The sequence below is a fragment of the Hibiscus syriacus genome, unplaced genomic scaffold (assembly GCF_006381635.1).
Source record: "Hibiscus syriacus cultivar Baekdansim isolate YM2019G1 unplaced genomic scaffold, ASM638163v2 tig00111708_pilon, whole genome shotgun sequence".
Classification (NCBI taxonomy): Eukaryota; Viridiplantae; Streptophyta; class Magnoliopsida; order Malvales; family Malvaceae; genus Hibiscus; species Hibiscus syriacus.
The window spans coordinates 2,470,056-2,483,845 of NW_024063159.1; the positions used below are offsets into that span (position 1 = coordinate 2,470,056).

The 13,790-nt window shown below is 36.3% G+C and overlaps 2 protein-coding genes across 2 annotated transcripts; both read left to right on the plus strand.

The window, feature by feature from the left end:
• Window positions 1–6,306, plus strand: LOC120168075 (extensin-2-like). The gene is made up of 2 exons (XM_039176913.1): window positions 1–809; window positions 5,936–6,306. Exons 1-2 carry the CDS (start codon window positions 1–3, stop codon window positions 6,120–6,122), a joined length of 996 nt encoding a protein of 331 aa, XP_039032844.1. The 3' UTR covers window positions 6,123–6,306.
• Window positions 6,307–10,510: 4,204 nt separating this feature from the next.
• On the plus strand, window positions 10,511–11,307 carry LOC120168076 (transcription factor bHLH60-like). The gene is made up of 2 exons (XM_039176914.1): window positions 10,511–11,072; window positions 11,170–11,307. The coding sequence occupies exons 1-2, from the start codon at window positions 10,584–10,586 to the stop codon at window positions 11,305–11,307; spliced, it is 627 nt and encodes a 208-aa protein (XP_039032845.1). The 5' UTR covers window positions 10,511–10,583.
• Window positions 11,308–13,790: the final 2,483 nt, after the last annotated feature.

Genomic DNA, 13,790 nt, shown 5'->3' on the forward strand with positions numbered 1-13,790 from the left:
ATGGCCAAGCTTTGGCTACACTTAGCATTTTCTTTGGCATTGTGTTTGATAATAAACAATGTAGCTGTCGACGTTGACCCTTATCGTGCTCCACCACTTGATAACTACGTGTCACCTCTACCTGCTCCATATGTTTACAAATCACCACTGTCACCGCCTCTGTCGTATGAGTACGAGTCGCCACCACCTCCTCTGTACGTGTATAGCTCTCCTCCTCCGCCTCCATATGAGTACAAGTCTCCACCACCTCCTCCGTACGTGTACAACTCTCCTCCACCTCCTCCTCCTCCTTATGTTTATAAATCACCTCCTCCACCTCCATATAAGTACAAGTCATCTCCACCTCCTCCGTATGTTTACAAATCACCTCCTCCCCCTCCATACGTCTACAAGTCTCCTCCTCCTCCTCCATATGAGTACAAGTCACCTCCTCCTCCTCCATATGTGTACAAGTCATTGCCTCTACCTCCATACGTGTACAAGTCTCCTCCTCTTCCTCCATATGTTCACAAGTCACCTCCTCTACCACCATATGTCTACAAGTCACCTCCACCCCCTCCATACGTCTACAAGTCTCCTCCTCCAACTCCATATGAGTATAAGTCACCTCCTCCTCCTCCTTATGTTTATGAATCACCTCCTCCCCCTCCATACATGTACAAATCACCGCCTCTACCTCCATATGTGTACAAGTCTCCTCCTCCTCCTCCATATAAGTACAAATCACCACCTCCACCACCATATGTCTACAAGTCACCTTCTCCACCTCCATATGAGTACAAATCACTACCACATGTTAGATTTGTCTAGAAATTAAGTTGACAAGTTGGAAATTCATCTTGGTTGGTGGCCAAACTTTGAACATATTGTTTTTAAAACTCAACTATAAAAAGGCCTAAGTATTTCCATTAGAAATCATCCCAAAAACAAGTTCTCTCTTCCTCTTGTATTCTTCATTCTCCCACTTTGGGAATTCTAAAGAATTCCATTTGTTGTAATATTGGCGATATAGTGAAGTTATCATCCGGTGTAGTGCCCAAGAAGTATACGATATTCTCGTCGAACCTCGTAAATTTGGTGTGTTCTCTCATTTATTGTTTTTATTCAGTTCTTTTCCATTGTGTTTCAATATTCAATAGTTTGACAGGTTTATCCGCTATGCAACCTTTGGTGGTTTTAATCTTGACATTTTAGGTCAGTTTTAAAACTACGTTCGTGTAGGAAATAACATGTTTTTCCCAACAATTGGTATCAGAGCTTCGGTTGAGGTTATCCTGATGGTTCCGTTGCTGAAAAGATACAGTTCGTGATATTGAATATTGTTCGTTAAAATTAAAATGCCAAAATACGGATCAGTTGAGATATCAAGCTCTTCATCTGGACCGGTGAGGAGGGTGATGTCAAATGCAAATTTCTCGGTGGAGTTGTTCGATGGATCCAGTCATTTTGGAATGTGGCAAGGCGAGGTGTTAGACATTTTATTCCAACAAGGTCTAGACATCGCCATTGAGAAAGAAAAGCCCGAATATATGGAGGAGAAAGAATAGGGAACAATCAATCGTTTGGCGTGCAGTACGATTCGATCTTGTCTTTCTAGGGAGCAGAAGTATGGCTACAAGAACGAGACTTCTGCAAGTAAGATGTGGAAAGCTTTGGAGGAAAAATTCATGAAGAAAAGCTCTCAGAATCGTCTCCACATGAAGAAAAGATTATTCAGATTTGATTATCAACCAGGCACCAGTATGAATAAACATATCACTGCGTTCAATGAGCTAGTGGAAGACTTATTGGCATGGATGTAATCTTCAAAGATGAAGATTTGGCTTTGATGTTGTTGTCATCTCTTCCAGATGAATTTGAGCACCTTGAGACAACGTTACTTCATGGTAAGGATAATGTTACCCTTAAAGATGTAACTGCTGCTTTGTATAGTTATGAACTCAGGAAGAAAACCAAGAAGGAGAGCAAGTACGAATGAGCGGAGGCCATGGTGGCAAGAGGTCGCTCGAAAAGTCAAAAGCCAAAGTGGAGAGGGAGATCAAAGTAGAAGTCCAGACAGTGAAAAGATGAATGTGTCTTTTGTCATGAGAAATGCCATTGGAAGAAAGATTGTCCGAAGCTGAAGAAGAAAGGAAAAGCTGCTCCAGATACATGTGTTGCAGAGCATGATGCACATGACTCTGACGTATCATTGGTTGCTTCATCAACAACATTCCATTCCGATAAGTGGATATTAGATTCGGGTTGCACCTATCATATGTCCCCTAATCAGGAGTGGTTCTCTGATTTAGTGGAACTAAATGCAGGAGTTGTTTATATGGGCAATGACAATGCCTATAAAAATATTGGGATATGTTCAATTCGATTGAAAAATCAAGATGGATCAACCAGAGTTCTGACGGATGTCCGATACGTGCCCAGTTTGAAGAAAAATATCATCTCGTTGGGAGTCTTGGAATCCAAAGGCTCAGTAGTCACTATGAGAGATGGAGTTTTAAAAGTCACATATGGCGCACTTGTGATGATGAAGGGCATCAGGAAAAATAATTTATATTACTACCAAGGTAGTACAATTATTGGAGCAGTTGCAGCAGCTTCTGGAGGTGATGATTTGGACGCAACCCAGTTGTGGCATATGCGGTTGGGACATGCTAGAGAGAAATCCTTGCAAATTATCGCAAAGAAATGATTGTTGAAAGGTGCAAAGGCTTGCAAATTGAACTTTTGCGAGCATTGTGTTCTGGGAAAGCAGAAGAGAGTGAAGTTTGACACCACTATACATAATACAAAAGGTATTGTAGATTATATTCACTCAGATGTATGGGGTCCTTCAAAGACATCGTCTTTGGGAGGAAACCATTATTTTGTAACTTTTGTAGATGACTTTTCTAGAATTGTTTGGGTGTATCCGATGAAGTCTAAAGATGAAGTGCTTCAAATTTTCCTGAAATGGAAAAATATGATCGAGAACCAGACTGGTAGAAAGATAAAACGTTTTAGGACGGAAAATGGAGGGGAATATAAAAGTGACCCATTCTTTAATGTTTTCCATGAGTATGGTATTGTTCGACACTTCACTGTTAGACATACACCACAACAGAATGGGGTGGCAGAGCATATGAATCGAACACTATTGGAGAAAGTTCGATGTATGTTGTCTAATGCTGGGTTAGGCAAGGCATTTTGGGCTGAGGCTGTGACATATGCTGGCCATCTCATCAATTTTCTGCCGTCATCAGCGATAGAAGGAAAAACACCATTGGAGGTATGGTTTGGAAAACCTGCTACTGATTATGATTCCTTACATATATTTGGATCCACTGCTTATTATCATGTGAAGGAATCCAAGCTTGATCCGAGAGCAAAGAATGCTCTCTTTATGGGAATCACCCATGGAGTGAAGGGATTTCGGCTTTGGTGTTTAGACACCAAGAGGATAATTTGTAACAGAGATGTTACCTTTGATGAATCTGCCCTAGTAAAGAAGGTAACAAGTGAAGCTGTCCAAATAAGTAGTACTCCGCAGCAGGTAGAGCATACTCCAAAACAGGTAGAGTTTCAGCAGACGATGATCCCAGAAGTTGATGCAGCTGATTCTTCAACTCCAATAGAAGAATCAAAAGATTGAGAGTTTCAAACCCAAGAACCATTGGAGACACCAGAACCACTTGCAATTACAAGGCCAAGGAGAGCTCGATTTGTTGATATGGTGGCCTATGCTCTTCCAGTTGTTGATGATGATATCCCTATCACTTACCAAGAAGCAATACAAAGCTTGGAAAGTGATAAGTGGAAAAGTTCAATGGATGAAGAAATGCAATCTCTCCAAAAGAACAACACTTGGAAACTGGCACAATTACCGAAAGGTAAAAGAGCCATTGAATGAAAGTGGGTATTTGTAAACAAAGATGGATCTCATAGCAAGAAAGATGTTCGCTACAAGGCACGGTTGGTAGCTAAATGCTACGCTCAAAAGGAGGGAATCGACTACAATGAAGTATTTTCCCCTGTTGTGAAGCATTCCTCCATTAGAATATTGTTGGCCTTGGTAGCACAGTTGAATTTGGAGCTAGCTCAACTTGATGGAAAGACGGCTTTCTTGCACGGTGATTTAGAAGAGGAGATCTATATGACTCATCCAGAAGGATACAAAGATGGTGGTTGTGAGAAATGGGTTTATAAGCTAAACAAATTGCTATATGGATTGAAGCAATCTCCGAGGCAGTGGTACAAGCGATTTGATAGCTTTATGAGGAGGCAAAAGTATACTAGAAGCAAATATGATCATTGTGTGTATTTACAAAATCTCAAAGATGGATCTTTCATTTTTCTTCTCTTGTACGTTGACGATATGTTGATCGCTTCGAAGAGTCAAAAGGAGATAGACAAATTAAAGGCTCAGTTGAATCAAGAGTTTGAGATGAAAGATCTAGGTGAGGCCAAGAAGATTCTTGGTATGGAGATAAGCAGAGATAGACAGAGATGGAAGCTTTTTTTAACACAGAAGCAGTATCTGAGAAAGGTATTACAATGTTTTGGCATGAATGAAAATACCAAACATGTAAGTATCCCATTGGCTTCTCATTTGAAACTTAGTTTTCAATTATCTCCTAAAACTAACGAAGAACGAGTGTATATGGCAAAAGTTCCATATGCTAATGCAGTTGGGAGCTTGATGTATGCAATGGTGTGTACGCGTCCTGACATTTCACAAGCAGTTGGAGTTGTGAGCATGTACATGCATGATCCTGGAGAAGGACATTGGCAAGCTGTGAAATGGATTATACGGTATCTCCAACAAACCGTGGATGTTGGTTTAGTTTTTAAACAGTATGAAGAACTTGGTCAGTGTGTGGTTGGATATACTGATTCTGATTATGCTGGTGATTTGGATAAGCGTCGATCAACTACTGGGTATTTGTTTACTCTTGCTAAAGCACCAGTATGTTGGAAGTCTACATTGCAATCTACGGTGGCCTTGTCTACTACAGAGGCAGAATACATGGCAGTTTCAGAGGCTGTAAAGGAAGCAATTTGGCTTAATGGGTTGATGGAAGACTTGGGAGTTGTTCAAAGTCACATTAGTCTCTATTGTGACAGTCAGAGCGCTATTCAATTAGCGAAAAATCAAGTCTACCATTCAAGGACTAAGCATATCGACGTGAGGAATCACTTTGTGCGGGAGATCTTTGAAGAATGAAAGATTCTACTTCAAAAAATTGCGACATCAGAAAATCCTGCAGATATGATGACCAAGGTGGTAACAGTAATCAAGTTCAATCATTGTTTGAACTTGATTAACATCCTGAAAGTATGAACACCTTCAGGTGTGTGGCGCTTGTGAGCACAATTAGAGGCACTACAAATTTGGGGAGTTGAAGAAGTTGAGTAGGCTTGGTAATTTCAAGCCAAGGTGGAGATTTGTTAGATTTGTCTAGAAATTAAGTTGACAAGTTGGAAATTTCATCTTGGTTGATGGCCAAACTTTGAACATGTGAATTTCATATTGGGTGGCTAACTTGTACACATTGGAAAATTCTTTGGTAGGTGGCCAAACTTTGAACATATTGTTCTTAAAACTCAACTATAAATAGGCCTAAATATTTCCATTAGAAATCATCCCAAAAACAAGTTCTCTCTTCCTCTTGTATTCTTCATTCTCCCACTTTGGGAATTCTAAAGAATTCTATTTGTTGTAATATTGGCGATATAGTGAAGTTATCATCCGATGTGGTGCCCGAGGAGTAGACGATATTCTCGTCGAACCTCGTAAATTTGGTGTGTTCTCTCCTTTATTGTTTTTATTCGGTTCTTTTCCATTGTGTTTCAATATTCAATAGTTTGACAGGTTTATTCGTTGTGCAACCTTTGGTGGTTTTAATCTTGACATTTTAGGTCAATTTTAAAACTACGTTCGTGTGGAAAATAACCCATTTTCCCCAACACCACCACCTCCATATATTTACAAGTCACCTCCTCCGCCTTCATATGAATACAAATCACCACCACCTCCTCCGCCATATGTGTATAAGTCGCCACTTCCTCCTCCATATTTTTACACGTCACCACCACCACCTCCATACATGTACAATTCACCACCATCTCCCCCCTATTACAAGTAAACTTTGGTATCTCCCTCCGTTAAAAGGTCACCGCCTCTTCCATCTCATCTCATTTCACTTCCAACTTTCTACGGCCACCTTTATCATCACCTCCACCTCCTCCTCAAATTTTCAAGTCTCTACCCCCACCATCTAGATTGCGTACGACAACGTATTACTACAATAGCAGTTTCTCTACTCATCTTGCAGTCATTTAGTTTGTCTAAGATTAATGCATATTCTCGTTGTTGATGTAATAAGAGAAAGGCAAGCCATTACTACCACAAGAAATCACTACTTGGTTTTCAGTAAACCCTAGTGATTACTTAGGGTTGGGGTTTGATTGTGTTCTCAATGAATTTTAATTTATATTAATGATTTATACTTTTGTGTTTTGTTTTATCGATTTATGTGTGTTTAAACACCAAAGATGCAAAATAATGTAATTAATACCGAACTAGTCTTTGTATTTTTGCGCAAGATCACCAGTCGAAGCTAAATCACCCCAACAATTTGCTCGTCACCATCACGACAGTGAATTACATGATGGTTATATAAAATATTTTATTTAAGGGTTAAAAATTTAATTTTTAAGAAAGTTTAATGGGGTTCGAATAGTTTTATTGTTAGTGGATAGATTCATAAACTCGTCACCACATCATCAAATATAAATGGATACTAAATTAATTTTTTATTTGTTATATCTAGAAATTTGTGGGTCAATACTCGTAAAATTAAAGCAGCAATGGAACCAAAAATTATAGCCCAACAAATGTTGTTGAATGTTGATTCCCGTACCTTGTCAAATACAATCCTTCAAAAGAACTGAAAAAATTGGTAAAAAAAATCAGATGCGTGTACTTTAAAAAAAATCAATGTGGCTCTCTTATTGTTTTTTCTCTCTGGATAAATTACAAATTTGACAACCGAACTTTCATATGATTCCTATTTTACACACCTTACTTTTAAAATTCTCAATTTGTTCACTCAACTTTATAGATTGAGTTTTTTTTGTCAATATGTCGTTAAAGTTCTCATGCCGTTATGGCGTGGCTTAGAGAAATGATTTTTTAATTCATGCAAACCTAGGAGAGCCTGGGTTAGATGAATGGACGGTCGGGGTGACCAGAAAACAACGTCGGGTTTAAGTTCGATGGTCTTTTTGGCATCGGATATGCAGTAAAACAGGGTAAAACAAACGGAAAAGGTGCCCAACGACTGACGATAGAGGCAACGATGGTGAAAGGGAAAATCAACTAGGTTTTGATCAGAAAGAGGAGAGGACTTCAGCGATGGCAACGGTGAGACGAAAAGATGGCAGGGGTGGCCGAAAATCGATGTGAAACTTTGGTATCCCATCGAACCTTCGACGATTTCTCTACAGCAAACGACGGGGAGCCTAGACGATCGGCCACAAGGGTTTTGGTCGCGGTGGCTTGACATTCACATCAGTACTGGCGGTGACAGTCACCGTCCAAAGACGACTGAGATCGACGACGGGTCATCGAATGGTTTCTTATGATTTGAACAACGAGCTTTCATCAATGGTGAAGGGTAGGGCTTCGAACGAGGTGACACCAGTGCTGTTGGAGGTGGTGGTGCGAGCCACTGCTGCCCGAAGATGGGTTTGACGATGAGGGCAATTGTGGACGTTCGTTGACGATAAGAAGTTTAATGGTAGAATGAGCAAATTGAAAATTTTGAAAGTACCGTGAGTAAAATATGTATCATATAAACAACTATTTATTTAGACTCATTTAATAGTCCTAAATATGTGTAAAACCGAAAATAAAATTACACTGTGTAAGTAAATCTTAACCGATTAAATATTATACTTACCTAATCTTTTATAGATAATCAATAAATGAGTATTATGCTTGCATATTAAAATTACAAAATTTGGCAAAAGGTAATACAAAGAAGTGATACAGTAATATTACTTATACATAAATAGTGCATGATGTACACAATACATTATAATTACATAAGTTTTTTTTTTACTGGCAGCAATCAAAAGATTTTAACTCATTGGAAGGGTAGAGAGTACCAGGAGTAACGAAATCTCAATAAACACATAAAATTGGAGGAGGAAACAAGCTAGCTAAAATTATCGGTTATGGTTGATTGGACACAATGGCAGGTGTCATGGCCAATGATTTCGCGAATAAACCACGGCAATTTTGGGTTTGCATTTGGGTCTGATCTTCTCTTTGGTAATTACCATATGCAAGTATTTACTGTGGTATAACATAGATTAAAAAAAAATAGGATCATCCTCAGCTCTTTGTATAACTTAGGATCATTACCATTATATGATTAAATATTTATTTAACCTTGGTTTTCTAAAACAAGACAATTGCATGCACATGATCTCAATTAGTCTATACATCCAATTATTTTTAACCCTGAGATTATGTTTGGTGTTTAGATGTTAAAAACCTTACATTTAAGTTGCATTGTATTATCGAGATATTTATTATAAAAAGATTTTATATTGTAGATAAAATATGAAAATATAATAATAAAAAACACAAATAACGATTAGGCTTCCAAAACGGATGGCGATGGAGTTTAATAACGTGGAGGTGCATGTGCTATGGATGAATGAAATGCGTTGAAGGTAAGTTGATAATAAAATAAGGGTAAATCCTATTAAAAGAATGAAACAAGAGTGAACTATAAATTTCATCATTCAATTTTTTACTCTTTTCTCTTTCTAATTTCTTGATTAAAATTAAAATAAATTCAATTTAATCATTAGAATTTTGAAGAACTCTTATTTTGATTTCTCAGTTTTTAAATAATTAATGATAGTATGACATAACAATTGGCATACAACTTCAAAACAACATGGTTCTTAAAAGTTAAATCTACACTAAAATGACGTCGATTTGAATTTGTATAAAACCTTTTTTTTTCTTTTTCTTTTTTTCTCATTTTCCCCTCAATTTTCTCGAATTCTAGCCGCCACACCAACTATCGATGATCTTCAAAGATGATAGTTGATGAGTCTCAAAATTTCCCACTTAAGCCATTTCATCCTTCTGAATGTGAATCTAATGTCCATTTAATCGAGAAACATTTCAAACTCCACTAATCTAGTATTTAATGCTTTTGTTTCTTATCCTCTAATCTTCATAGTCTATTTATATAATCCATAAATCAAATAATTTTTCAAATTATAATACATATATCTTCTTCTCTGTGATACTGAACGATATTTCATGTTCAATCGTTTTCTTTTAACTTTCTCAACAATATTATTAATTTTAACTTTTTCCCCCACCCCTACACATATAGGGTTAGGTTCCACTTATAATACGTAAAACTAATAAGTTTTATATTAATGTATAGCTATTAGATTTAAATAAATAAATAGATTCGATTCAATTCAATTAAAATTTATAATTCATAAATAAATATTTATTTAACTCACAGTAAAATAATGTTTTTTCTTTTTAGAGTTGAGGTTTAGGGTTTAAGATTTAAGATTTAAGTTTTATGGTTTAGGGATATATGGTTTATGCTTTGAGTTTATAGTTGGCATAATGCAAACAAATACCCCTAACGTTTGACAGTATATGCAAACTTGGCCAAATCGTTTTTTTTAACATTTGACCCCACAACGTTTAAATCTGATTCAAAAGTCCCTCTCGTTGGATGAAAACCGTCAGTCAACTGACGATCAACGACTCCAGCTAACTAAGCAAGCACAAATGGACAACGATGATGACATGGCGTGTCCACATCATTAATATATGATGATGTGGAATTGACACGTTAGCTTTTTTAATTAAATTTTAATTAGTATTTTATATCAATAAGAGAGTGACACGCTATCCTATTGGTGTGTATTGGCATGAATGGATAAAATGCTAAGTATTGTTGGGGATGGGAATCAAACCTAGGGCAAGGGTCTGAAATGAGATGGCCCTTGCCACCAGACCAAGTATGCTACTTAGTTATTATGTGTAACAAAATATTAATAAACCTATAATAAATGTTCAGATTAATATGTGTAACGATAGTGAGATGGTTCAAAGATATTTCTATTATGTTATAACAAGTCCTCTAATTGAGAACTTACACTTTTTATTAACCCATTTGAATATTTTTTATTATATTATTTAATATATATATATATATATTTACAGAATTTCATTGTAAAATGTCTTACAAATAAATAAACAAACAAAATAATCCCTTTTTTATTAATAAACCAAACGACCACTGCAACGTTGCTTTCTCTGTAATTGAAATGGCTGAGAAATAACCTGTTTTGAGGTGCAACAAACTCATCATTTCTCTAAGCTTCACCTCACCGCCATTGAACAAACTAATCAAAGCTTTGTTTCTCGAATCTCTTAAATCTCTTAATTGGGTTGAACTTACCAAGTGTGTACATTTTATTTTCCAGAAAATTGAGCTGGGTTATTCTTTCAAAATTTCGACTTTGGGCGCTTCTTATTTTATCTTTCAACCATGGAGCCAAACGCAAGGACGGCGGAGACCAGATCTAATTTAACGGCCTTAGACGGGGATGAAGTTACGGCGTTCGAATCGCTCCAATTCACCGACGAAATCCACCGTTTGATTTCGGCTCCGCCAACTGATAACGCCAGTTCCTTCACGGCTCTGCTTGAACTACCGTCTCCACAAGCAGTTGAGCTTCTTTACTCTCCTGAATCGTCGAAGCTTATCCCTGCTTCACCTCCGAACGTTGAAGATTTCAAAGGCAACTTCCATTTTCCTTCGAATACTTGTTTGATTGAACGAGATGCGAGGTTTTCTGCAGAAGTTAATAACAACAATGAGAGTGAGAAGAGTAAGTCGCCTGAGTCGAAAAAATTAAGCACGAATCTTGAGAAGGCGGTAAAGAGTGAGCCGGCGGAGACCGGGTCATCCCAGCTGTTGGTTTCCGATCCAACGTTAGACAAGCGGAATATCAAGAGAAAGGATGGAGAAAATAAGGTAGAAAACCAAAACCAAAAGGTAAATTTGATCAAGGGTTTGTGGGTTTTCTTTTTTGGTAAAATTTTTGATTAATTTGTTTTCTGAACTTGCATAGGTTAAAGGGTCAACAAAGAAAAGCAAAACTACGGTGAATGAGAGCTCAGAGAACTCCCAGAAGCTACCTTACGTTCACGTGAGAGCACGCCGGGGACAAGCAACGGATAGCCATAGCCATAACTTTTTTTTGTATTAATCTGAACATTCATTATGGGTTTATTAATATTTTGTTACACATAATAACAAAATACCATGCATGTCTGGTGGCAAGGGACATCCCATTTCATGCCCTTGCCCCAAGTTTGATTCCCATCCCCAGCATTCCTTAACATTTTATCCATTCATGCCAATACGCAACAGTAGGAGAGTGATCCTATTGGTATAAAAAAAGCTGACGTGTCAATTCTACATAATCATAAATTAGTGACGTGGACATGCCGTCATCATCGTTGTCCACCTGTGCTTGCTTAGTCAGCTGGAATCGTTGATTGTCTGTTGACTGACGGTTTCCATCCAACGAGGGAGACTTTTGAATCAGATTTAAACGTTGTGGGGTCAAATGTTCCGAAAAAACGATTTGGGCAATTTTGCATATACTGTCAAACGTTAGGGGTATTTGTTTGCATTATGCCTTTATAATTTAGTGTTCAATGTTTAGGATAGGGGTTTTAGGGTTTGAGCTTTTGAGCTTTTGGGTTTAGAATTTAGAATTTAGGGTTGGGGTAAAAAAGAGATATTATTTTATGTGAGTTAAAAGATATTTATTGATGAATTATAAATTTTAATAAAATCTAAATAATTTATTTATTTAAATGTAATGACTATAAATTAGTGTAAAACTTATTAATTAACAAAGTGTGAGTGGATCATGCCCCATATAATATATATATATTTATTTAATTTTACACCTTTTTAAGATCATTAAATGAGAGAAATTAAAAATTAAGATTAACAATAGTAAATTATAAGATATTCACTGCAAAAACAATGAGTTAATCTCAAACTTTGGTTTCCCTCAATCCAAAGATCCTAAAAATGTGTAAAATTCTTTAGTTTTACACAAATTTAAGACCGTTGGATGAGTGAAATAGATGGTTGAGATCGACTCCTTCTGTTTTTTTCAATAAATATCTTCACATTTATTGTTATTAATCTCAATCATTTGTTTTAACTAGTCCAACGGTCATAAATTTGTGTAAAATAAAAGAATTTTATATTGTGTGTAAGAAGATTATATCCCTATATATATATTCTATTAAAATGACTTGTTTTAATATCACGATTCTTCTCATTCTTTTAAGACAACTGTCAATATGAATAAAGAGTTTGCTAAGTCGTTTAAAATAACATATGAAGATAAAAGATATGAAAAGTGAAAATGTTGCACAACTCACATAAACAAGACCGAAAATTTTAATTAATACAAGTTGATGCGCTCTACAAAATTATGTAAACGATCAACTGAAGCCTAACACCCCCCCCCCACCGTATTAAATGACAATAGATATATTTAAAAGAACATTTTTTAAATTTATTTAGAGAAAAAATTTATTTATAATTAAATAAAACATAAAAATACTTAAGATCTTGTTTTTTTACATAAAAAAAGAAATTACGAGTTTTAACGAATTAAAGTGAGTGCAAAACAAGATTGCATGTTTTATGAGTCTTGTACCATATATTCCTTAGCATCGCATTTATAGCTCTTGCAAAACAAAACAACCCTAACCCTAAGTTACATTTCATGAGATAATATAAAATGAAGAAAGGGGTGTCCTATAGAATACATTAAGAGTTTCTAAAGTGGGTTCAGTTCGAGGCGACACGAGCACTTTCCGGCGATTGCTCCCACCTTCTCTAGGAAATTGGAAACCCTCTACAAATTTTTCTATGGATTCTCGTGACCTCCTTTGGCCACAAATGCCCTCCTTTCTTCACTTTATGTACTTCAATGCCCCCATCCTATATTATATGCTCTTATTCAGATCCATATTCAACTATTTAAAAACAAAAAAACTAAATTATTAAAAAAAAATGGACATGCATGAAGAATTTGTGGTTAATATTGCACATCAATTCAATCATAACTTACAGTTTCATCATAGTTTAATTAATATTATTAGCTAGAATTGGTGTTTTGTTGATTACTATAAGTCCATCTATTTACAAGTACAAATTATTGAATTTGAATTCTAATAAACATGAACAAACGAATAATTGGTCCATCTGAGACCTGCCTGCTGAGTCTGAACCCTTTGAAAACTAAAGGCCGCATATAAAAATCTTTAGGAAAAAAAGATAATAATTAATTAATGGGATGGAAATTAAAAGAATAGGTCAAATTCCTATGAGGCTTGGTACCAATATCTGAAACGACGTGACACACTCTCTTCATTTAATTCATTTACCATAAATGGACAGTGGCTGATTATAAATATTGTTGTTGTTGTTGATATTGTCATTATTTTTTTCTTTAAGTTAATAAATTTTTCATCAAATGCATAATTAATTAAGTTAAGAAGTTTCTCTGCTCTTAGACAGTCCCGACTTTGATTTTCTTTTTAGTTTCCAAATAGAAAGGGCATAGATTACTGACAAATTGTGAACCGTCTGACGGTAAGATGTACATAATTTGTCACCACTAATCGCTTGGACTAGCCGAGAATGTTTTAGTTTTAC